The sequence below is a fragment of the Necator americanus genome, chromosome II, assembly GCF_031761385.1.
Source record: "Necator americanus strain Aroian chromosome II, whole genome shotgun sequence".
NCBI classification, from domain to species: Eukaryota; Metazoa; Nematoda; class Chromadorea; order Rhabditida; family Ancylostomatidae; genus Necator; species Necator americanus.
Genome location: NC_087372.1, coordinates 14062873 through 14089187, shown reverse-complemented (window position 1 = coordinate 14089187; position 26315 = coordinate 14062873). Strand labels below are relative to the sequence as shown.

Genomic DNA, 26315 nt, shown 5'->3' with positions numbered 1-26315 from the left:
TCCACGTGACGCAGTCATACAGCGGTTGCTATCGAGGTGGGACCATCACTAGCTCCAATCATCTCTGTGGTTCACTTAGAATAGAAGTAAAAGGGATGGCGTTTTGGCTTCTACGCCGACCACATCTTAAATCTGTCGTCATCAATTTTTGTATGTGGCTTGTGCACGGGACCCACTCCACGTACACGAAGTCACGTCTATACCATCACTCATCTAGCATCCTCCGCCATGCTACACGATCGGCAATCTCCACAGATGAAATAAGTTCAATCTCTTTGGCAGCGATGGTCTGGAGTATGTTTTTTGTAGCTTGATTCGCGCCCTTGATGTTGCTTATCAGGCAGTGAAACACAAAAATACTGGAGGAGTAGCAATGGTGTGAGTGTGGATAGTTCCCCATTTAGAGAAGCCTCTAGCACGTATTCACGAAATAATGGAGACGTATGCATAACAGAAGCATATTAATCTGCGCGACATAGTTGGATAACAGCTGGGATTCAGTCGCAACGCCAAAATTTGTTCACGTAAACTGATAAACTGGTTGGTGTAGTGAAGTTGCGAATTCAGAGCCTGTTTGGAAACGAGGTTAACAGGGTTAAATGCAACATAGGCGTTTTTCACGACGATTTCAGTCGCAACGCGCCACCCTTGCACACGTGCCGCTTCACGTTGTGCAGCGGCCGAAAGACAGTGAGTTCTCTTCGCTTGCTTATTCGAGTGAAACTAATGAATAGGTTGCTTAAGGGACCAGAACGTATACATGGAGGTGCGTTCTATCGTATCACGTAGGAACTAAAACGGTTCCCACTCTGTCTTCTAAGACATTTAAGGAAAGATGAGCGGAACCACCCCTGACACCGCAATCTACAACCCATCTCTAGCTTCCCCCGCTGGTTCTCTCACTGCGTCAGATTCGTTGTATGCTGCCTTTAATTGAAAGGGTAGGCTGCAAAGAACCCCAGTAAGGGGTTCGCTCAAGGATGTCTTGAGAAGGCACAAGTGGCAGATGTAACGAAGTCCCTTTTCTTGCATTAAGTACTTGTCCTGATAATTGAGTAAGACCGGATTATGTTATTATGTTTTTTACTTGTTCAGAACCGCATGCTCATTCGTTTCAACTCACCAATAAGCGCATGTGGTTTTACCATTTTTACCACCTCGTACAAGTCCTTCGTGTCAGGAAGATCCTAAAGGACTTTTATGTCAGCAACGATAATGGTTTCCTTACTGATGATAATGTCAGACCACCTTTGCAAATCGCCTATGCCGTGGTAGTAAAGAGTCCATTCGGCTCTTAGTGATGAGTCCATCGATATCAAACATAAAAATGTTCTGGCAAGCTTCTTCTTCGGAAATCCCTTCCTCGACCATTTGGCGGATGCACATCTCAGCCACCCCAGTATTAGCCTGCAAAGACCACCTTTCTCGTATGTTTATGTGTGCACTATTCTGTGATGGCTACTATTTGGACATTAATCTCATGAAAGAGAATTACAATGATTTACTACAAACTGACCCCTCCTGCTCCGAAGAAAAGGATTTTTTGCTCACACATTTTCTTTTTGGTAACACGCATCGTAGTGAGTAAACCGGCAACGACGACCGCTGCAGTTCCTGGGAACACACGCTGCTTGAGGAAGTAGTGTACATCACAAATTAATGGATAAAAATGCCTTGTATGTCGTCGTTAAACATGCAGTACTTGTCTTTGTACTTATCCAGTAAACGATATGCATTCAAGTTTCCAAAGTCTTCAAATTGTATTAGGGTGTCACGGCCGAACCTATAATTGGAGTTCTGTAAAGATTATCCGTGAATCACAGCAGGCAATAATCTAACGGATAGCGCTCTGCGATGTTGCAACGAAATACACAAATTATGATTTGTGGTTTTTCCTTACATATGTAGTGGAAAAGAAATCTAGAACCGGACCATTGAAGACGTGCATCTGGCTGCTTAAGTTGCAATTGAAACCAAACGTTAGTCTTTTTCACTACAGTGAGGCTCTTCTCCAAAATCTGATAAAAATCCTTGATCTTGCAAAGAGAGTATTCTTGCGCAGTTCACATAAATATCGTTGCAGTTTCACTTTCATGTCCTGCTAGAATGGTTTCGCATTGAATCGAGCGTTGTCATTGAACGACTTTGCTTGGGAATAACTACACTTGCACGAAAGTCCCAGCTTTGTTTTTAGTGTATGTGGTGCTTGAGAGCCATTGATGCTCCCCACAAGAGAAATCAGCTGGTTAATCGCGAGACTTCGTGGGACGTCCCCAAGTACTAAAGGGGAAACGAGGAGTGAAAGACACCTTGCCTGCTCCGAGGCGCAGTTTGATTAGCGGGACGAGCTCCCTGTTTCTGCTGTGTCCAGATTGACTCATGCTATACATGTGGCCTTCGGCACACTTGTACATGTGGATATACTTGCCTGCATCTTATCACGTAGTTCCGGCAAAAAGCCTACGATTTAGAGGTCCAAAGGAGGCGGATTGGGTTGATTTCAAGCAAATCAGCTGCAGCTTTACATTCACGACGTCCACTCGTCGCCTATTGTACTTGGGGTTGGAGTCTAGAGAGCTGTCTACAGTTTTTTTATCACTCTTTTATCACTTAAAACAGGAAAGAAGACAGAATCTCCGGAGCAGCACCAGTAGCTTGGAAGCTTGCATCGGAAGTGACAATGCTAGTTCTGATAATACGAGCCAGAGTCAGGCGTGGTGACGAGACACAACCCTGTCGAATACGAATAATCCACATCGAGTGTCCACAAGCCCTCTTTCACCACCTTAATCTAGTGCTTTCGTTTTCGGCTAATTGTTCTTTTCCAGCTTGAACGAGGCGATCCGCTGGTCTCCTCAGTATATGTCCAAAAACGCGTAGACGATTTTCGGCTGCTACTTTCGATAACTGTGCAAGATGTTAATACCTTCCGTACGTCGCGGTACGCCACATCGATTTTCTTGTAAAAATCTTTATTGTGACACACCCTGGGCCGAAGGTAGTCGAACAGCCGTCGAAACATCTTCCTTCCCATCAATCGTTGACTTCGTTGGTTATGGAGGTCAACCACAGACCTTCCGAAGAGTTAAATGCAAAAGAGGCCTTAGTACATCTTTGCTGAATATCTTTCTCTTAGCTACCGTTATTCTTCAGCATACAGCCCAGGTAACAGAACTCATGGACGAGTTCTATTGGTTGCTTGTTTACCCTGGTTCCTGTTCGGGGTATCCACGTCAGCTTGTACTTATCAGGGCGTAGACGTAATCCATAGGTTGCAGCTAGCTTCGATAAAAGGTTGACAGTATGTTGGAGTTCCACGCTGCTTTGCGCCAACATAACAACGTCGTTGGCGTACACGAGATCGGTGAAGAGGCACCCTGATGGTGCCAGGAAGATGTCAACAGGACACCGATCGACTAATCTTCGCATGCGATGGCAAAGTTGAACAGGACGGGTCCTGCCACGGCCATTGTCTTACTCTAGTTACCACCTCAAACAGTGTTCTACATCCAGCTGGTGTTCGCACTGCAGTACCAAGTATTCATGTTATCAAATAGGCGAACGAACTTTTCTGGTACTCCATTGGCGCGCAGTAGTCTAAAGCGACTACGAAGTCCAGAAAGGCCAATTGCACTGGCTTCGAATATCGCAGCCACATTTCCATCACCCTCTTGACGATAAACACCTAGTCAATCGTAGATCGGCTAGGATGGAAGCCAGCTTGCTCGTCACACGTTGCTTATTCGCGACGTTTCATAAGTCGATCCATGACAATCCGCACCAATCCGCACCAAAACATTGTACATGACACGCAGCAGGGAGATTCCTTGATATTTCATATATTCTTTGATAGTTCCTATTGTCGTGAATTCTTGAGGGCACCTTCTTGCGGATAAGAATAGTTATAGAGTATCTCACCGAGTAAGGTACTAAACGGGTGCTCTTCGTTATCCATATTGAACGGATGGTCTTCGTTATCTTACGATTCCCAGACGGAGGAAGATATTTTAGCATTTCTGAGTTAATTCCGTCGTCTGCACCAGATTTTCCATTTTTCATCTTCTGGATACGAACTTGAACCTCTGACTCGGCCGATGGTTTAACTTTAACCGAATATTTCGGTCTATTAATGTGCTCGAGTTCAGGAGCTGAGCGTGTTCAGCATGGTCTTGAAGTGATCCCTCCAAATTGAAAGGGTTGCTTCACCGACAGCCATTGGCAGTGTTGAGGACTGGGAAACATCTTCTCATTTTGCCGCCGTACTGTTCTAGCGAAGCATAGGCTTTTCGCAGGTTCTTGTCCTCTCACGCCTCTTCAAACTCCTTCGCTCCTAACGTCCGTTCGTCTTCACGGTCTTTTGCAGCTGGCGACGCAACTTCCTTTTAAGACGCTTTTTCTAGGTGAAATCCCCAGTGCTGTGGGCGGCGCATAAAGAACTATACGTGGATTTTGTTTCCGCAGATGCAAAGAGAAACTTCTTCCGCGGCATTTAAACCGGAACCGTGTCTCTTTCAGCGTCCTTGGTACACTTTGTGAAGGAATCCGCATCGTAAAGCTTCTTTCGGGCCGTACTCCAATATGAATAGACACGTTGGCGGGATGTCGTTCTGCATTCTTCCTCTTCCATATCTACCATGACGATTTTCGGTTGAGGAGCAACTCCTCGGTTTTTCTTGTGTAACCGTGTCTTGAGGCTGAGGAGAACTGGATGGTGGTCATAGACGAATGATCGATTGTAGCGTCCAAAACAGCTCGAGAATTAGGATATCCGACTGAGAAGTGTTGCTCGTCAGATCGTAGTCGAGCTAAAGCTAGAGAGTCCTCACCTTCCGCTTGCGCTGTTCTTCACGCGCTGAAAGGGTTGATTGCTTCCACATGAGCTGATGGCATCGATGATTTCTTTTAAACGTGAAGGCGATGATAAGGCCCGTTCGTTCACATAAGTCGACCAGGCGGTCACAGTTATCCGACGTGCCCTTCGCTAGATAACACCATTTTCGTAGCACATCGAATTGTTGTTTAAGTCCTATATTCGCATTTGTGTCGATTTCGACAGTGGTCACCCGCTGGCTGGAAGGCACCCGCTGGCCATAGAAGGCGTTCTTATTAATGTCTTCAGCAGTTTTTGTGGATGCTTAGAGACGTACGATCCAGAAGTTACGTGTTCTGCGATACCGCAGTCGTACAACGGCGCATCTAGACGATGTTCACCCAAATTCCACCACGTTGCTGTAATCATTCCTCACAGCTATCGCGCAGCCACCTACATCCTTCTCATCAGTATCGCTGCAACGTATGGTGTAATTTTCGATGCGGATAACGGGCTGGTCTCTGATGCGTGCTTCCTGTAACACGAGCAAACGCCGCACAGAGATATCGTAGAAGCGTATATAGTGTGGCTTATTGGAGTTCACTCGACAGTGCTCGGCAATTCAGCGTGACGAAACGAATGGTTGTTGCCAGAGATCCCATGCTCTTTTCAGGCAATTGATCTTTGAGTTTATGGCTTTGGCGATGTGCTGGACGACAGCACCTTTTTGCAGTGTAAGAGAATCTTGTGCCACATGACTGTGCACGTTACATAGCTCTTATGTTCCCAATGCCTACATTCAAATGTCTGATTTCGTTTACTGAGATTAGGGCCGCCACATGCAGGTAGTTTAGGCCAATTCAATATATTGCAAAATTTCATGTCCCTCGAGAAAGAAAAATTGAAAATTAGCCGAAGAACAAATGGCAAATGAAAAAAATCGGTAGTAATCTAACAATCTAACATAAGTGAAGAAACACCAAGCAGCGGAAGAAGCAAATTTGCCGAAATGTTGGTGAAATATTGGTATTAAAATATTTTAGTTATCATTGTGTCGTATTTTTATTCTAAAATTTATGAAATATCTTTAAATACTGATTATGGGACAGTACGACAAAAAACAAAAAGGAGACCAAGGTCAATAAGTCAAATTACACAGGGACAACAAAAAAAAAAACGGAAAAATCAACGCTTGTTTTCTATAATATGAAAATGGGGCGACCAATGTTCAACACCCCGCTGAGTCAAGTCTTTGCAAAAGATTTACAAACTTAAAACTACCTCTAAAAGATGAAGAATTTACATATTCGGAGAACTTCAATTATCTAACATACACAGTGTTCATCAGTTTAAAACTGGATTTAATGGAATTTGCTGAGTAAAAGAACTCAGATTCTGCGCGCATTGTTAGATCTGGGAGATCGTAATTAAGAAGATTAGAGGACATATTTTTGGTAATTTTTCCGAGAAGGAGATTTGTCCTACAAAAGTGTCATATAGCTGTTTTTCCCCATTCCCTAACCTTTTTGAAACATAGATGTGACAAAGATGGAAAAGTGCCATTTTCTCGATCTATTCCCACCAAAAAGTTAGGGAAAACGGCGAAGCCCCGGAAATTGCTTGGTATAGCGAAAATCCTCTGCTGCAACACACTGGTGGATGATGCACTTTAGCACTAAGTTATATCTAGTTATTAGACTTTGTTCAAGAACCTGCACTTTTCGGCGAACAAGCAAAAATCGGGATTTTGGCATGTTTTCACATTCCAGAAAAAGGGGGTGGTGTTTCAGAAAATCACTCATACTTGGATACAGGCTCTGAGGACACCCCAAACTGCAGTTTGGGGGTGCACAAACTTTCTTCTCTCCGGACCTTCTGGTTCTCTCAAACTTTAGATAGGAAAACTCAAAAAAAGTCGAAACATTTTAAATTTTGTCTCATCTAAATTCTAAAAATATACTAGAGTTCCCAATAAGCAGCGATGCGACTATTTTTAGGACAAATCTTCCTCTATATAAAGCCAGGAGTTAATGGAGTTATTCGCGATCTTTCAAACCTAACAATGTGCACAGAATGTGAGCTTTTTTGGTCATTAAATACTATTTAATCCATTGAAAATTGCGTATAATTAAGGTCTTCGTCTTCTAGAAATTTCTTCAAATTTCTAACTCTTTTGCAAAAATTTGACACAGAGGGGTGTCGAACCTGGGTGGTCCCACTGTTACTTGGTCAACCAAGAATACATAGAATACCCAAGATTTTGCTTTGAAAATGTCATACATTTTCAAAGCAAAATCTTGGGTATTCTATGCGCGCCTGAAACTAAATGTAATATTTTGTAATTCATATAATCATTTAATATTATTCATTATAATATTTTATAATGTATGTGATTATCTAATACTACGGAATACTTTGTCCTGGTTATCATTCAATCACTACTGCCTACCGCACACTCCCTTACGACCCGCTTCCGAAATCGCTCATAGGACTGTGTTTACGACACTCTAGAAGAATATTTCCTAGAAGAAGGTCAACATTCCTCTAGGTCATTGTAGAAATTTCTACAATGGAACGAACAAGTGGAGTGAGAAGCTCTGGGTTTGTCACGACAAATAACAACATTCATTCTCCCAACAAATATTAGTGTCTGTTTTCTATTCAGCAAGTTACGGGATATGTTGGATAGGAGCGTCATCCTGTTTTCAAGGAAAAACTAGTGGTAGTGCATGTAGTTGTTGAACACGGAGGCGCGGGGAATACTGTCGCACATAAGAGAGGTGAGATTTCCCATCTTTTTACATCATTTTTTAAAATTAAGATGTCATATCCTAACATATTAAAACCCTCGAGCAAGAGGTCTGCTCTGCGGGGGACGATAGAGGACGCGGCGGATAAATTCAAAATAGAATGCGTTTCAAGTAGCAATAAATGGATGCTGACGAATTTTTCGACGCAAACCCCATTAAAGTGGATAAACGATAAAGTGTAAAGCGTTAAACAATCCGCTTGGGATGCGCCCCCACGTTCACTTCAATTCAGAATCGTACTGATGTTTACGAACGTGTAACTGGCCTACACAATGACTTGCGGTGGCTAGCCGATGTGTCAAGTCGGTGTTTTTGTCCTTCCAGACAAGTCTGGTACCAATTTATCAAACCCGGAGAGATGAAAGTGAGCACTGGGGCGGATTCGAACCTCCGATCGATCAGACAGCGGAACCCCGTAAACGCTACACTACATCCGCCCTAAAGCCCCATTAGTTGACCGAAAAGCTTTTGATATCGATGTTTGGTCAAATCCCTATACAAATGTAGTGTTTCTACAGAGCGCACGTTAAATACTCTAATGGTTGGTTGTAGTTGCACTTCTATCGGATAAAACTTCGTACTAATCCTCGTTTCTACTTTCCACAGCTTTTATCGCTTTACATCCATCTCTTTTATATGTGAAATCAATATTACCTCTTACCTATTACATAAAGAACAGACACCCCTGTATTTTGAGATACGTCTTTAGGTACAGCGAATGCTGTGATCCATGCACCGCAGGCAAAAATCTTCTTCGCGCCGCATCAGGCGTTGGGTGCCAAATTTAAGAAGCTAGTTTAGCGAAAAGAAATGCTTAGATAGCGGGGAAAGTAAAGGAATGCAGTGTAACAACGATCAATGGGGGATTTTCTAAACCACCTTCTGTGATCCCACAGTCGAAAACGGATGGTTTCCATTCAAGAATGAGAGAAGAACAAACACTTCTACTCAGATTTCTGAACAACGCTTCAGGTATCGGTACTTCCTCAACAATTCTACTTCATACAAAGTACCAATAAACTTCAGTTACCATGCGCGTCAGTTCTTCGTTCGATTCTGACAGCGCGTCGTAAGATCTGTAGCTGCGCCAAAATGAGCTAGACGGCAGTTACATTGCGCAAGAGCTAAGATGCTGTTTTGGCAGACTTTTGGCGACACTGACGCTGTCAGGAGCCGCACAGCTCAATTATCGACTTTCAAGAACCTTCTGTATACGCGACTGCACCTCATAAAGATAACTGTTGACTTCAGAGTAAACCGACAACAGCCATACCGTCGAATGGTAAAAGGACAAACGTGTCCACGAACGCCGAAAAACTGGGAAAATAGTAGCAAAGCAAAAAAAATCAGCGACCGTACTGAAATCTGCCTTCCATATTGACGTCTATAGAATGCCCAACAAGCACGAAGATGAACATCCTACCCACAAACTTGCAAGATCTCGTCAAATCACCTCTCGGGAAGAGAACAGGATACTCAAAATACTATACCCTGCGAGGAAGGAATCCAGAAGGAAAGATAAATCTTTCAGAGTTTTTGTATGTGCTTAAGGTTAACTTGTGCTAGCAATAAGCTTTTCGTTGTTTACGCAGGTGTTGTTAACTTCAGAATTAGTAGTTGCTCTTAATAAAGGTGAATGCAGGATTTTGCATTTGTGCCAGCAACACCCAAAATTCTGGTTAGTCACTGAGTTTTTTTCGTTATTCACGAACCATGTTTCTGTCTGAGTTTTCGCTATTCAAGTAAACTTTTTCTAGTGGACCTTTTCGTGCAAGCCTTCATAAAGTTGTCCACGAGAGTGTCGTACTCTTCTCCGCGTGTGCGTTTTCTTCGCAATCCAATGTAGAACGGATCGTTGAGCAGCGTCTAAAAACACAGCCTATTTTTATTCTCGTGGAAAATTATTATCTGCTGATATCTAATTAGGGCAGCATGCCATCTCAATCTATGCGAGCTTCTACTAAAACACTTACATTGTTATTTGTGCCAACATCGAGTAGAATGGGTAGGCAATGCTCGGGATGTACGCCAGCCAAAGCTACGTACAACGCTAACTTGCCGACTGGTATGCCCATACCGTATGCTCCAAGATCCCCTAGTCCAAGAATTCTTTCGCCATCTGTCACCACTATAGCCTAAATTTGAGTGCACTGAAGTCACATTTCTTTTCGGGAGTTTTTGACCAAATCTACGCATATTTCTGAGATATCACGTGGAGAATCAGACAATCTTTGAGCGATTGGGGTATTATCCCCTTTTAATAGACGATTTTGACCTGCACTGCTGTTCATGACTTTATTGCTTTCCTACTTTCCTTTTTGAATTGACAGTTTTGATGCTTCTGATCCCAATTTGTGCGATGATTACTGACATCTACGATTTTACAAAGATCTTTTTTACATTGCAGCTATTGCACAAACATCTCGACACAGTCGTTACTAATAGTTGATAGTTTCCAACACGATTTGGATGGATGATGTGATATCCGTTCTCGAAGAAATTGTTGACGGATCTTTAAGCTAGTCGTTGTAATTTGGAAATCGAATTGGGCATTAAAATTTTAAAGGCATCACCTCACGAATCTGGGGTGGCACGGGTTTCATGCGGTTAATGCCTTGGTTGTAAATTGCGGAGAAAAGGGTGATTCCGTTCATCTCTCCCTGTATCAGTGTTATCAGACGATCCGGGAACGCTGTTTCTTACGATGTCTCGTATTGCAGCGCGCCACCCTGGCGCCCTTCCGCCCGCGATTCGTCGAAAACCTATTCGGGCAAACCGCAGGTTGCAACGGAAGCCGTGGTAAGAAACAGCTCCGGGATCGTCTGTTCACGCTGATCAGGGAGAGATGAACGAAATCACTCTCTTCTCCACGGCTACGACCCCGTAAAGGGATAACCCACCTGAAACTCGTGCCACACCAGATTCGCGGGGAGATGCCTTTAAAAAAAATCAATCCCAGCGTTTTGTAGAGAAGTTTCTTTCAAACCAAACTTATTTAGAACTGTCTTGAATTGCGTACCTGGATGTCCTTGTTTGGCCAGTTCGAAAGGATTTGGTAGATTTTGCTTACGCTGTTGTCGTGAATTGTGATGTACAAACCTCTTCAAAAACATTTCTTAGCGTTTTTTTAAGCATTTTTTTAGAACTGTTCTAATGATTTTTTTCATTAAAGGTCTTTTAAAATAAGCTGTAACAAACTTTGGATTTCTATAAATGAAGCCGAATTTTTGGCAAGCCAATCCAACCGTGGGCGTATACACAATACGCATTAATTCTTTCACGTTGTCGCAGATAACTCGGTAAAACAACTTCTCGTTAGTGTCCTGTAGGCTGTCCAACTGGATATACCTAAACTTCTCCGTATTCTTACAAACAATTTGTTGAGAAGAAAATATTTACTTTGCCAAATCGTTGGGTTGCTGGCGTAGGTGCGACATTACGCGGTAGGCCTGCTGTTCTAATGTCATGAATGTGGGCGGTAAAAGGCCGTGGAGTCCAAGAAATTGTCGCTCGTACAGAGAGAATGCCATGCCCTAAAGAGATGCATCTAGTTCGTGAGTTTGTAGAGAAACAGAATAACGATCTAAGTCAGTGAACCTGGTTCCTGTCCAGTTATCCTAGAGTTTCATATGGGGAACTTTCACTACGAGTAGCACCCGAGAAGGAAATTACGCTATCAACCACAACAAAATCGCTAACGAACGTCGACTTTCAAAAGGCGTGAGGGGACAAAATTCGCACTAACGCCCTTGCTTCTATGTAGACATGGAAGTGTTCTCTATCCAGAACATTGCTGATGTATTGAGGTGGCTCTACCTATCTGGAGAAAGCACAACACTTTGGTGAATCCACTGTCTGCAGCTCCTTAACTTGATACGACCAGCATACGCAGTTAGCAAGTAACCGAATCGAAATATCAGTCAGTGTCAAGAAAATGAAGAGCGGAAAATCTAATGGATATAACAGAACTAAGACGGAAATGTTGAAACCTGTTTCTCTGCTTGAGATCCTCGAGATTAAAAACATCATCTCTTAAGGACGCAGAAGTAAGGGAGGTTAGGGATATGTGATTAACAGAATTGGCGCCGTCTCGGCTGATCTGCAAGTGTTCATAATAACGTAATTGAAGTATGTCAGCACTGTGAACCCCTGCAGTTAGTCGTGTGGACAACGAAACCGCTTTCAATTCACTTCATAAGGTCATGTTGTGTTGTTGTCTGTAGTATTCCGATTAGTTGGTCTATGGAATCCAATGGAATCCCCGAACCTTTTCTCCACCAAACTGAAGAAATAAAGTGCTAACGCCGAAACTTTAGTCGTTAGTTAGCAAAGAAAATCTTGGATACTCAAGCAAATCGATCCAAATCGAAAAATGTTTGATAACACTGCTTGTTTGTTGCTGATCGCGCCACAGCCTGATGTGCTCCATCGTCTAGCTGGAAAAGAGAAGAGAACCTGGTCCTTTCTCTTGATCAGCTTTGTAATCCTGCGGTAATATTTGAGAAATGTAGATTCCAAGCTACAGTATCCTACCAACCATTTGTTGAAGGTGACACTTGTTGCAGCACTACATATCCGCTCGCAATTGTGAATAAATGTGCGCCAGCCCAAGTTTTCTAACGTGGATTAAAGTACAGGCTCAATCAGTTGAATATGTGGAATGTCATCTGAGACTGCCAACAGAGTTCATACAGGCGCAGTCTACCAGTTCTGCGGTCTGATGGTAATTAGACGCCTACAGTGGTAACGATAGCAGACATGCCGCCATAGAAAAAGTACCGCAAGGACGAGTTAGCGCTGACTACCATTAGTACCTTCAGTAGGTCACGAAAGACGAGTGGAGCAAGAACTGACAAATAGTGGGACGAAGAGGAGGAGTAGGATGCATGTCGAGAGGAGAATAGGGTGTATTCTACGCTAGAGATGATGTAGAGTTACTAGAACTGAAGTCATGTTCAGCTCATCACACAAAGTTTATTGTTGTGAGTAAATGTGAGTAGCTAGAACTAGCAGATCGGTTCCTTCCACTTTATTGTCTTAAATCATTTCCTAATCGTGCTTCCTTCTTTCCTTTCGCGCAGACGGTGGTTCACGGCGTAACAACTAGTCTCCTGGGTTGGTTGTTCAACGCCGCCAAATTATGTGGAGTCAACTCTATTTGCAAGTGACTAACACTGCCAGCCGCACAGCACTTTTCACTTCGGTTCTTCTCATATCTTTTCGATTTGCTCCCGTGTCAGAAGGCCAAAATATCTCAAAACTTGCTTCAGTCTGCAAACCTGAGGGGCACATACAACTATAGGTTTCAGGTTTGAAAATTCAAACAAAACCTTGTGATCTTTTCGGTTACTGGACTAATGAAAGCTCAATGTAAAGATATGCCAAGAAGCGAAGTGAAAAAGGCTAGCCTTCAGCTGTTGGAAAAACAGCTAATGATGGAAAAGGTGTGGAAGTCGTATGTCTACTATCTAAAAGAACAGAAAGCTGGCAGATGTGATAATGTATGTAGATAATGATACATTTCTTCTGCAATTTCTGGTCGATGTCAGCTGATGAGCGCACCTCTGGACCGGCAGTCCTCGCTTCCCAGTGAAGTGATCTTGCGGCTGTACGGTAGCACCTCGAGATGTAACTTGTCACTGCGAAAACATCTCCATGCACACATAACATGTCCCTTGACCATTTGATTAGAATCTCTCCCCAGCACGGGACATCAGTCGCCACAGTGTTGACGATGTCACTACTGCTACTTCGCCTGCGCGACATAAAAGCACGGCCATGGTATGAGGACAGGACAATGAAATGAAAGAAGCAGATTTGCCACTTTTAGCCTCTCCAAACTTCATTTCATTTACAATAATAACGCTCTGTTCGATGAGCTGATCATCATCTCATTCCTAGCACCCATGTTGAATATTGCCTTAGTACGGAACACTTCTCTTTCCACCTCGACAACAACTCTTTGTTTCTCTTCATCACTTTCTGCCTCCGTCCTTCCTCCTCACTGACAGAATCAGCGGTGGTTGCAGCTCGGTCCTCTGCGCCATTTTCGATGGCGCCATAGTGAACGTGACAGCGCTCGTTTTTCGCGTGCGTCGAAGTCACCGACGATTCCCCCCGCTCCACCTGTATTCGGGAACTACAGCTATGTGAAGGATATACAATAAACATGCAAAAATCTCCAACAAATCACCTATTCAGATATCTGCGCAATTATAATGGGAGATAGTATTCTGGTGCATTTCTTGTCTCGTGGTTTTAATTGTGTAATAAAGAACGATCATTCTCTCTCTCAAGTTCAAATATATGGTAATTAGCTGTCATGCGGTATCATGTGTTTCTTGACCTCCATATCATTGACCCCAATGACAGATAAGGAGCTGGTATAAAGTATCGTTTGCTGTTATGGTTATTTACGCGGCATGACTACTTGGACCGCTCACGAGTTCGGCAGACAACGCTCTGTCCACTCTTTCATTCGATCACATTGCTTGCAACTGTTCTGTTTACCTATATTCATATAATAAAAACATTCCACCGAACAACCGTCTCGGTCTGTTCAATTAGGGTAATAAAAACCGCAAGTCTCTAGTCATTCACTCTACATTCGTGGCCATCTTTTCCAGAATATTTGCCTTTTTTTTCTTCCGAAGAAGTTAGTGAATGCATCTTATCTTTGTGGTTAAGATGTAACACCTTAAGATAAGTGTGGTACCGGCTTCTGGATGGTATATCAAGCAAAAATGATAGAAAAGTGGGCGCAGCTCCTCAAACACTGCGCGTATGGCAAGGATTGGATAAATGATGGATATATTCACAGCGCCAAGATCTAACTAATGAGATGTAGCTTTCATTACATCTTAAAGATCAAACATAGGTTAAAAACTGCACAACCCTGGTGGATACGATCATTTATCATGTGAAATGGTACCACTCAAGAGAAGATGTAACTTTTCTTTCAGATTTCTCAAAAAATGTGTAATGAAACCTAAAATTAGATTTGAAACTGATGCTTTGCCTAGAATCCCCACTCAGTTCCCGCGGTTGTCTCCTATATGCTTGTAGCGCACATTTTCTTACACTCTTTTTTGTCTTCTTTTCTTCCACCTTCCCAATGTGTGTTTGATAATGCGTCTGCACATGTTCTTCTGACTCAAATTTTCTTTCTTTTTCTTTCTTTCAAGCTTTTCTTTCTTTTTCCCATAAGTTTACTTTGACATTTTGACACTCTCTGCTATCAACAGTTGTCGCATGTACATGATGTCTACTGTATCCCAGTGTGAGCAACAGGGACAGGGTTGTTCCTAACCAGAACGCGATTACTTGCGTAGTGCGTGGTTCCCACTGGCAAGTTGGTGTTTTGCACTATTGTGTCTCCCTTTCGGGAGACGAATGGCACTGCTCTGATTATTTCAATGTTGCCTGTCTATTGTTTACACTCGCAGCTGTCTGCGTGGTTTATGTCATTGTGCATACTTAACAATCTCACGCTTGTTGCTTGGTTGCTGCTTGTCGCTTACGGTTAACTTTGCATTGGTGTATTTCTATACGCTTGTCGCTAATACAGTTGGCTCCTGTTTCATTTATCCAGCTTTACTACTCTACAGACGGTAATACTAACCTGGTTGAAGTGTATTGATACCTTGTAAAGATTTGTTTGTAAAATTCTCATCTTGGAAACACAACCAGAACAGAACAACAGCCAGAACTGAACATGTTTTTCCGAAGTTCGGCAATGATGTGCTACTGCATCGAGTTTGCGCGAAGGATTAAATTAGACCATCATGCATATAGTTGGATAAGTACTCGCCGGTGGTTTCATTCCCCGTTTTCTTACTAATTATTGTTTTTAGAAATCAATTCAAACACGAATGGTGTGTATTGAAACGTAGGACTCTTGAATGGCCTACTTAGTAAGTTTGCTGCTAAGTGCAACGCTTACAAAACAAGGAGGAATTGAAGTGACAAATCGGCCTATTCAATTATTCTTTTTTGATCTCTTCTGCTCCAAAAACGTCGCTTATTCAGTGAATAGAATAGCTTGCAATGGATTATCCATATTGAAGGCAGACTGTCAGTGAACCAACATCGATTTCACATTCTTATTCTCATCACTAACCTTTTTGTTATAGCTGATAATGTTCACCTTGTTGAACTTTGGAGTTCGGAGTAAGTCGAAACTTCGTTTTCCTGGAGTCACTATTTCTGGTCGGTACCATTTGTAAAGAGCTTTTATTTTCGAGTCCTTCATGTTATACACTTCTTCACTCAATAGGCCTTTCTGTTCTGAAGATATGTATATATTGGTATGCAGATGCGACCAACAGTTTGCTGCAGCTCACCGCTCATGACGAATTTTCCAAGAGGACGTTGAAGCTAAGAATGAAACATACTCGTCAAGCACGCGCTGCTCAAAACATATGCAAGTAAGATTGATAAGGATTCAAGACAACATCTATAGAAAACTGGATTCCCCGTCGCTGGTACGGTTAGCGGGAATGGACTGTTATTCTACAGTGACCTCCATTAATTGCACTATTAATGACATCGGTGGGGACTGTATCTATGGGTATTGATTTTGGAAGAGTGATCTTAGCAAACATCTGCATCGATCAGTGACAGTAGAGATGACAACGTTTCTTTTTTGAAGGTAGTCTACCTGCTTTAGCGAGAATACACTTCTCAAATATTATACAATAAAGCTTACGTTCATGATTTATATTTTAAATGGATACAAGGGTTTCAAATGTGTAGATCGATGAACTCAAAGAATAAGGCGGGTCGAATAGTATGTAGCGTACCGGCGCTAGGAACTGGTGAGTTGAGAATGTCGTCAGTTTCCTGCGCTACCTCATGACACTGAGAGAGGCACACACTATATCTTAGTAGTGCACTCCGCTAGAGAACAGGTGACTGGACTGCATTTACTACACACGAGAAGGTACAAGAAATTGATGGGACCAGTCCAACATTGAGATTAGTGCAACCGGCAGCAAATGAGGAACCATCAGATTATGATATAGTGAGGATGATCATATGATTTTAATTCAACACGACTTCTAAAAATAGATGAGTATATCTTTAAAATTGTGATGGTGCTAAAGGTAGAAGGAAGAAAAAAGACTAAATCGACTTCGACGTTTAGAAGCCACAATATCGACATTCTTAGTAAATCTGCAAAACAATCCATTAATGTCAATCTTGAATAGGACGCTGAGCGTTCTTTGAAGGAGTAATGATGTCGGTTTCTTCCCAGGTATTTTAAAAACTTCTTCACACCTCAGATTTTTACTGATCATTTGATGAGATCGAAATAACCACCACCAGAAGTTTGAATGACCTTAGAAGAGAGTCTTTGAATGACTTTAGAAGAGTTGCTGTTTGTATGGAAGATCTCGCTAAGTTACCCCATTGTTTTGACTGATTAGTGATTTTGGTGCACCTCCAAATATGCGTTTGTCAAGTGATCTTTGTATTACCACAGTTGTTCCCAGGACTACTGCAGACCGAAGCAAATCCAAATTGGGACCTTTGCTATGTTAGATGAGTTTTTGTACGTTATTTATGCTCTCGTTGACACACTCGTAATGATAGCCACTTATCTCATGATTGATTTTTTTGTTTTTGTCATCTCAAACATATTGTGCAGTAATTTCTCTGCATATTTCACTAGCAAGACGAACATGTCATATCGCATTTAGCGTGCCACATGGATAGCAAAATCAAACAGAATCATTGGATCTCAGGGCAGACAGCGGTAAAATCACAGTTATTCTGAAATACACTGTATTTCAGCAATACACGGTATTCCGGTTCACGCTACATTACACGGAATACTCGATCTAAAGTGAACATTATTTCTTAGTAAAGATTCCCTCACCTTCGCCCATGTTGGTTGACTTCATTGAAGGCATCACCCCACGAATCTGAAGTGGAACGGATTTCAGGTGGAGTATTCGTATACGGCATAGTAGATTATAGAAAATGTAGAAAATAGCGCGCCGGAACGCTCGAAGTCGTATCGTTCGGTCCGTTTTTTACGGCAATTAGGAAGAAATGGGCGGGATCACCCCCATCTCCTTAATCTACAATCCCGTATACGAATACTCCACCTCTGTTTCGTGGGGTGATGCCTTTAAGCTCGACTCTTCTTACTGTATTTCGCTGCACCACTCCTTATGAATATACATATAATTTTGATTTTTCGTATACAATGTGAAGAAATGCGTTTGTAAATTATCCAAAAAAGGCGGTATTACTGCGCGTGTTCTGTAATGCCAAACGAAGAAGAACAACTGTCCCCCTATATCACAAACTTTATTTCTTTAAATGAAAAACATCCTTAATTAACCATAATCTCACTCGGCATATAGGAGGTAGTACAAGAACGACACCTTATATACACCTTTTACAAACTCTACCTCTGACACTGACTACTTTACAAAGTAAAAGGTAATAGCATCGGCAGTCTGGCGATAAGACGAGAATCTGTACTGCAACCAGCTACTACTTTGACTACTCTTCATCCATCGACGACCTACGTAACACAGGCACTGGAAAGCCGTGTTTTGAATCTTTTGCGGGCCAGTCGTAAGTCTTGTTTATCAAATCCTGGTATTCAACCGAGTAAACGTGCTGTCGAATGAACAGTTCCTGCAAATTTACAGTAGAAATCGAGTGCTGCTGGAATTCGCTGTGTCGGATGAATTAGAAGCTACGTGCAAGTCGAGTTTTTTTTTTTGATTCAACTGCCACATTTGTTACTTTGGAGGACCATTTTGTGGCTGTTGGAGAGCGCAGCGAAAAAAGATGCAACAATAAGAACATACCATGTCTTCCGGTTTCGGATGCAAAGTTGCGAGGTTATGAGAATAGAGATATTCACCGACCTTAAATGAAAATTGATGAGACATACAAGAGAAGCCATCTGTTTGTAGTAAATGAACGAAATGAAATCCAGAAGTGAAAGAAGCAGATCGGTTTTTTCCCACAATTAAATATTATTGTCCTGATATTTTACAAAATCAGGATCAGCAATCAAGCTGAAAGCAATGCACGAGAAAGCAGACATCTCCCTCAAACAACAAGGGATAAATTTTCTTTCTGGTTTATCTTACCTTTTGAAATCGGTGGCATTCAATTGTGAAATAACCAATATGAATGCTAATAAACTTTTCCTTAATCACTCATTCATTTGCTAATCCTAACTCACTGACAAAACTATGCGATCCACTCACTTATCATTCTGTATGATCACTTCGAAAGTGTAAGAAGAATAACTATGATTTCCCACCACCTATTCCAAAACATGTGAAAAATACAAAGATTGAGCGAAAGAAATGAGAAGAGCTAGGCCCACTAGTATTTTTTACGGTCCCCTAAGCGTGGGCCATTCCTCGTCGTTCAATTAAAGGAAATCTGGATTCTATTTCCATGAGTCTCTGAGACTGTTAAGGCACCATTTAGAGAAGCATAATCCCTTTAAAAAAACCTAATGTGCATGAAATAGTTTCATTTTTGACAAAATGAAAACGTACCTCAATGGCAATTTGAATAGACAATTCACGAATACTTTTGAGACGAGGATAGAGCCTAGAGTAGGTGTTCAGTGATTTCTCTGTGACCGAGTTTGCTACTCGCTGTAATTTCAATCTCTTCTTAAAGATGGAAAAAACACAAACAGATTTAAAAAGAGAAAGAAAGAAAGAAAGAAAGAAAGAAAGACTAACTCTAGCAGCTAGCAGAAATAGTTTGTCAGGAATGATCTTCGCCTTGAATAGTACACATCCCAAAGCGATTCCGGGGAATATGTATGCATTATTTCCTTGTCCTGGTTTGTACAACTTTCCATTGAGTTCCACATTATCAAACGGAGATCCTGACGCAAACAGGACAGTTCCCTATAAAATGTCATGAATAAGGGCAAGAAAATAGAAAAATGAAAAACGAAATCAACTATCTTCTCCACGTGCAAAGATTTCGACTTATCGAACAAAAGCTTGATTACTTACTATCGATTATTTAAGAGAAAAAAAAAACTTTGGTTCTTTCCTTCTCTCAACTCCCTAGGAGGTAGTTTCGAGTATTCCACACTAGGATCGCTAATTCTTCGACAGAAGACGAGAAAGATGCGGATTCACGCCTTTTTCGTCCTTTTTTCATAAAAGACGAAAAAGGCGTGAATCCGTGTCTTCCTCGTCTTTTTTCATAACTTGCCTCAATTTTATCTTTACTATAAGATGTATACATCAATAGATTCATGAGCGCGAGCTCTTCCGATTGAATGTAATTAGAAATTTCAAGACCTATCAAGGAAACACTTTCTGAAAAAATTACCTGCGGGTACACATTAACAAGGCTGAGTCCGAGATAATTGCGCCCCCTGGTTACATGATTTTTGACGTGAACATATTTTTCGAAAAGTGAAATGATGGTTACATATTCGCAATCTACATGATATTGCGAACAGTTTGGTATGTCTCACAGCTATAACTCTATGACTCTGAAGATTTTGTAAATTTGACTAAAGCGACATGTTTCAACTCCAGGAAACCGACATTACCAGCTTAAAAATTATTTTCTTAAAAAAGTCTGCAAAAAAAGTATTTGTCTCTTGATTTTCCAGCTCCACAGGATTTTCTGATTTTGCAGCTAAAGTTACAACTTCGGTATTTTGCATTTCTTCCTCTGAACTTTGGCAGCTCCTAAATCGACGACAAATTAGGTTTGGTTAGGTTAAACTAGGTTTAAAATGATGACTCTCGCACTGACAAAACACTCATAGAGGAGTAGTGTCACAATAACGTTGACCGGTAAGTGCATCGCATTCAAAAATCTGGAGGTCAGTACGCCCATGCAAAATTAAAGGCATCACCCCACGAATCTGATGTGGTACGGATTCTAGGCGGAGTATTTGTATACGGGATCGTAGATTATGAAGAGTCGATTATGATTAGAAGAAGGAGAATTATCAAGAGTATGAAGAGTTCCGTCCATTTCTTTCTAATCGAACTCGTTGTAGAAAATAGAACATCGGGATGCTCAAAGCCGTATTTTCCGTGGGGTGATGCCTTTAAGCACAACAACAACGCTCCCCATACCATAACACTTTAACAACCAAAACGATTGTGTTCGACAGTCTTCCTGGTGCATTACGTGTCCCACCTCACGCTAAATGAGAATACGTCCAGAATCAATATGTGAAATGAATCTGCTCTCATTCGAGAAGAACAGTCGACCCCATTCCTCGCTCGTTCGTTTCCTATGCTCTAAGCACCATCACAAACGATGCTGCTGCGGGTGTTAACGAAACATAAAGTACTGGTCGTCGTGCAAAGAGACCACCTCTATGTGGTCGCCACTGTGTGGAGATTGCGTGTATGCAGTAAGCAATATCAAAATTCTTAGCTACACTCGTCACATTTCGTCCTTCCAGTTTCCAGATGATTCTTGCTCATGCAAGAACACCACAGTGCACAGTAACTGCTCGCTGATTCACAGACACCCTTTTCCCGTTCTTCCAAGTGTCTTGTGTTGCGAGGCCATTCACCATTTGGGACGCTGAACTCACGACTTATGATTAAAGGTATCACCCCACGAATGGGCTGGTGCGGATTTCAGGAGGAGAGTTTTTGTACGGGGTCGTAGACTATGGAGAGGAGGGTGATTCCGTCCATTTCTTCCTAACTGCCGTAAAAAACAGCCCGGAAAATGCGGTGCGTACACAAGGCTGGCGCGCTCCAATCGAACGCATTGTAGAAAGTAGCGCGCCGGAACGCTCGAAGTCGTATCTTCCGGGCCGTTTATTACGGCAATTAGGAAGACATAAACGGAATCACCTTTCTCTCCATAATCTGCGATCCCGTACACAAATACTCCACCTCAGATTCGTGGGGTGATGCCTTTAATGTTGCATGGGCGTACTGACCCCCAGATTTTTGAATACGATGCACTCACCGGTCAACGTTATTGTGACACTACTCCTCCTATGGGCGTTTTGTCAGTGCGAGAGTGCAGTGCTAAAGTCATCATTTTAAAGATAATTGAACTTAACCAAACCTAATTTGTCACCGATTTACCTTCTCTTCATAATTTGCGACTTCGTCTAGGCATAACCCACCTGAAACCCGCACCATTCGTGGGGTGGTGCGGGTTTCAGGTGGGTTATGCCGTGGATGCCTTTAAATTGGTACTAGACTTGTTTGGGAGGATAAAAACACTGACTTTACCCATCGGCTAGCCACGCGAGTCATTGTATAGGGCAGTTACACGTTCGTAAACCTCAAACGATTCCGAATAAAAGTGAACGTGGTGGGGCATCCCAAGCGGACACTAACGCCAGACACTTCATCCTTTACGTATGCAAAGGAAGGCGTGTGTCTATCTATCTATCTATCTATATATCTATCTATCTATCTATCTATCTTTCCCCTCCTCTCCCTTCTCTCTTCCCTTGTCTCTCTTCCCCTTCTCAGTACCCAGTGCATCAGTGATGGCATGTGACACACATTGACAACACGCAGTGGCTGTACAGGCGCACAGCATGGTCTAAATATGATGACACACTTTGTCGCAATCGTCTATTGTCGTCTAAAATTGTATGGACCCCTATCGCTTGACACTAGTTGTCGATGCCTGGAAAAGCCGACAAACGATGATGATAATAGTTCCTTTCCTCGGAACGTATATGGACAGCATTAACTGTCAGCCTATTTTCCATACCAGTGAACTCATTCCAAAATAAACTTACATTTGTTAAGCGATAGGCAGCTTCTGCTGTGCATTCGGCTTTGCTCGTCGGATTTGAAAGAGCAAAGATAATAGGCCTTGGGTTGATCTGAGCCATCTCTTCAATTATTTCAGAGGTGAATGCTCCAGCAACCGTAGACGCGCCTTGATAACAGTACTAAGGGCAATCATTCACGGAAAAAGTGAAACAGAAAGAAAAAAAGAAGAGTTCATACCAATAAGACCACCAGGCTTAACAGTTCGGACTACCTCCAGAAGGTTTTTTGTATCAGGTAGATCCTAAAGCAAAGTTTCAATTGCGGATCTATAGTCACCCTTGAAGCTGAATGTATGATCACCTTTGCAAATCGAAGATGGCGATCTGACAAATTAGCCGAGCGACTTTTGGTGATGAGGCCATCTATATCCATCATGTAGATATTTGCGCATGCATCTTTCTCCGATAGACCTTCGTCTACCATCTGCCGTACACACATCTCAGCCACTCCAGTAGCAGCCTAATTTATAACATCTTAGAATCTTATAAGCTCTTCATCTTCATATTTGAGTGCAATAAAACCTCCTGCTTTTTGTTGGAAGTTGATTTTAGTGTACTTTAACATGAAAAATAGAGACATAGTGAGATCTAGTGTCTGCACGGAAACATAACAAAGCAAACAAAATATCACAGTGTGCGTTCAGAAATCTAGCAAAGACTTCGTACGTATTTCAAAAAGTGAAAAATGCTTGTGTAACTTCAACAAAAACCATATTCCTCTTTTTTCAAAAATTAGTTTGTTTTGAACCCCGTTCATCTATTTTTGGAGGAGACCACCTCTTCTTTGTCGCGCTTCTCAAAAGGAAATAAAGTAATATAAAAGATCTACAAACACATCTTTTTACACTTCGCGACCATTGATGTATTTGGCTGGCTGCTGGTATCCGACTTTGCTGGAGAAGCACACAACTGCAGATTTTTCACCAGGAAACTTTGTGTTAACGGTAGGAAACCCAGCATCATTTACGCTTTCAACTTTCAACTAATCCTAAGCCTATACTGCATCTTTAGTGTATATCACAAGTCTTTCTTAGATCTCTAAGCAACGAGAACAACAGTGATCAACAGCAAGACTTCGAAAATCACAGACAAATGCTCCAACCAAAACAAATTCAACAGAAATCCACGCACTCACGCTAGAACTTAAATAATGCAAAAATATGAAGTCAAGTTAGCATTCCATAGCAGAACATGCAAGGGTAACAAGTTGACTGTGAACAACTTGCCATAAATGTCTAATCAAAGAGATATCAGTGCCGCAAAAAAAGCCCACAGGCAGGTAGTTAATTGGTAAATGAGGTGCTGCCTTGCTGTGTAAAACTCACTCCCCCTGCTCCTAAAAACACGAGTTTCTGCTGTGACAGCTTTTTCTTGGTGATTCTCGTAGTCGCCAGCAGACCAGCTACGACGACCGAGGCAGTTCCTTTGAACCAATTATAGACGTGGATAAAAATATGAAGTACCAAATAAACTTGAATTACCTTGTATATCATCATTGAACATGCAATATTCGTTCTTATATCTGTCTAAAAGGCGATATGCGTTCTGATTTCCAAAATCTTCGAACTGAATTAAGGTGTCACGGCCAAACCTAAAATCAACACGAGAACTCGACATCACGTTTCAGTCAAAACTGGAATAGATTATCGCTAGATACCGTTTTGTACAGGCCTTCATGAAGTTGTCAATCAGAGCATCATATTCTGGCCCACGAACTCGGTTTCTGCGCAATCCAGTGTAGAAAGGATCGTTAAGAAGGCTCTGGAGGTCGAACAAAGTTTTAAAAAAAACAATAGTTAAAGAGTAGAATTGACTACTCTAACCTGATTGTCAGTGCCAACATCAATCAGAACTGGTAGACACCATTCTGGGAATAAACCAGCCAAAGCAACGTAGAGGGCGAGCTTACCGACAGGTATACCAATACCGTACGCTCCCAAGTCACCCAGACCCAAAATTCGCTCGCCATCGGTTACCACAATGGCCTGAACGCATTCGAAAATATTGTGCCAACTTTACCAATCGTCATAGCCCTCATCGTGAAAATGTAAACGGAGGAGACCTTTTAGAAGTAGGCAGGGTATATAGACAAACAGAAACAAAATTTGACGTTTTCTCACAGAGAATAATATGGTCACCCGATTTTTGGTGCAATATGGCGTGAGAGAAGCGAAGCAATTTTCAACCGGTCGCAGGTAATTGTGAGCGTGTAGTTGAAGGGTAAATTTTGTTTGGCTTCAGTCTTAAAGGCATCACCCCCCGAATCTGAGGTGGCACGCATTTCAGGTGGAGCATTCGTATAAGGCATAGTAGATTATGGAGAGGGGGGTGATTCCGTCCATTTCTTCCTAATTGCCGTAAAAAACGGCCCGGAAGATACGGCTTCCGGCGTTCCGGCGCGCTATTTTCTACAAGGAGTTCGATTGAAGAGGGCCTGGAATACGCGGCGCGTGCACAAGCCTGGCGCGCTCCTATCGAACTCGTCGTAGAAAGTAGCGCGCCGGAACTCTCGGAGCTGTATCTTCCGAGCCGTTTTTTACGGCAATTAGGAAGACATAGACGGAATCACCCTTCTCTCCATAATCTGCGATCCCGTACACAAATACTCCACCTCAGATTCGTAGGGTGAAGCCTTTAATGTTGCATGGGCGTACTGACCTCCAGATTTTTGAATACGATGCACTTACCGGTCAACGTTATTGTGACACTACTCCTCTATGGGCGTTTTGTCAGTGCGAGAGTGCAGTGCTAAAGTCATCATTTTAAACCTAGTTTAACCTAACCAAACCTAATTTGTCACCGATTTACGAGCTGCTGGTCTGGTGGCTCTGCGGTTTTGATGGTTATTGACCCCACTGCTGTGAATAGTCAATAACCAACAAAACTGTAAAGCCGTCAAACCGCGCGGCTCTGAACTCTGCGGGTAGCTTTAGGGAAACTCCTGAAGATGAACGCCCCCATTTCATTTTTTCTAACATAATTAAAAATAATTAAAGTGAAATAATAATAATGCTATAGTAGTAATAAAAATTAATAAATAGCGCAATGATAAATATTAATGTGTAGTGCTATAAGAAAAATAAAAATATATAAAATGTAATATAATAAAAATAAAATATGACATAATATAGACGCCATAAGGGCGGGAGTAGCGCAGTATAGCCGCACGTTCGAGGGTTTGAAATCCCCCTAGTGCCAACCCAGTCTTTCATCCCTCTGGGCTCGACAAATTGGTTCTTGAGTTGTCTGAGAGGATAAAAACATCAAATAAAAAAACACTGACTTGATCATTGGCAGGCCCCCACAGGCCCCGCAAGAAAACACCCTGAGAAAGTTCTCAGCGTGTTTTCTACAACACAATTTTTCTCTTTTGACCTTATTACGAATTTTCAAGGGTTCAATATTTGGCGGAATCTTGGTTTTTGCAAAGCAGAAAAAAACAAATGATAACGACGCAAGATACATTCCAAAAGCGTTATCACTAATTTTGTATTACTTACGCGCAATTTTACTTTTTGACTGTGATTACAGACGGTCGATCTCTATCGAAATCTTTATCAGGGCCAAGCGTGTGATGAGATTTTCCTATCGAAAATCGTAAATGGAGGAGACCGAGAAAAATGGGACAGTAGGCGAATGGAACATAACATCATAATCACGACAAAATACAATATAACGTTAAAAATTACATAACAAAATATTACATCGGATTAAATAGTATCAAATAATTACATTTGTTTCGAAATATATTAAGTTTCAAGCGTAGAGCAGTCTAGCGGTCAATCGTAGAGCAGGTCTAGCGTATTTCCAAGCAGTGCCATTGATTGGAGAATAAACTTTGTTTTCTTTGAACGTTTTCACAACCACAAAAAATTAGTAAACCATTTCTGGAGCTTCAACTTTCTTATGA

General features: G+C 41.9%; 2 protein-coding genes across 4 annotated transcripts in view; both read right to left on the bottom strand.

Moving 5' to 3' along the window:
• Positions 1 to 907: 907 nt before the first annotated feature.
• On the bottom strand, positions 908 to 16223 carry RB195_017789 (uncharacterized protein; the record flags this gene model as incomplete). 2 transcript variants are annotated; one of them, XM_064184934.1, is made up of 12 exons in its annotated part: positions 908 to 1044; positions 1124 to 1187; positions 1249 to 1407; positions 1517 to 1614; positions 1674 to 1783; positions 9383 to 9486; positions 9594 to 9755; positions 10640 to 10721; positions 10819 to 10968; positions 11020 to 11153; positions 15767 to 15906; positions 16142 to 16223. In XM_064184934.1, 12 exons carry the CDS (start codon positions 16221 to 16223, stop codon positions 908 to 910), a joined length of 1422 nt encoding a protein of 473 aa, XP_064040815.1. The 2 variants fall into 2 exon arrangements, with proteins under 2 accessions (XP_064040815.1, XP_064040816.1); XM_064184935.1 differs by lacking the exons at positions 908 to 1044; positions 16142 to 16223 and adding an exon at positions 15963 to 15969 and having other exon boundaries at positions 1092 to 1187.
• A 1912-nt stretch (positions 16224 to 18135) lies between these two features.
• The window catches only part of RB195_017788 (uncharacterized protein), a gene marked incomplete at both ends in the record, with an annotated part of 44980 nt that continues 36800 nt past the window's right edge, over positions 18136 to 26315 (bottom strand). For both annotated transcript variants that reach the window (XM_064184932.1, XM_064184933.1), the window contains 11 exons: positions 18136 to 18273; positions 18450 to 18509; positions 19158 to 19259; positions 19350 to 19520; positions 22370 to 22512; positions 22584 to 22647; positions 22707 to 22865; positions 23731 to 23828; positions 23887 to 23996; positions 24063 to 24166; positions 24229 to 24390. In XM_064184932.1, the coding sequence (XP_064040813.1) occupies positions 18136 to 18273; positions 18450 to 18509; positions 19158 to 19259; positions 19350 to 19520; positions 22370 to 22512; positions 22584 to 22647; positions 22707 to 22865; positions 23731 to 23828; positions 23887 to 23996; positions 24063 to 24166; positions 24229 to 24390 (1311 nt within the window). The remainder of the gene's footprint in view (positions 18274 to 18449; positions 18510 to 19157; positions 19260 to 19349; positions 19521 to 22369; positions 22513 to 22583; positions 22648 to 22706; positions 22866 to 23730; positions 23829 to 23886; positions 23997 to 24062; positions 24167 to 24228; positions 24391 to 26315) is intronic.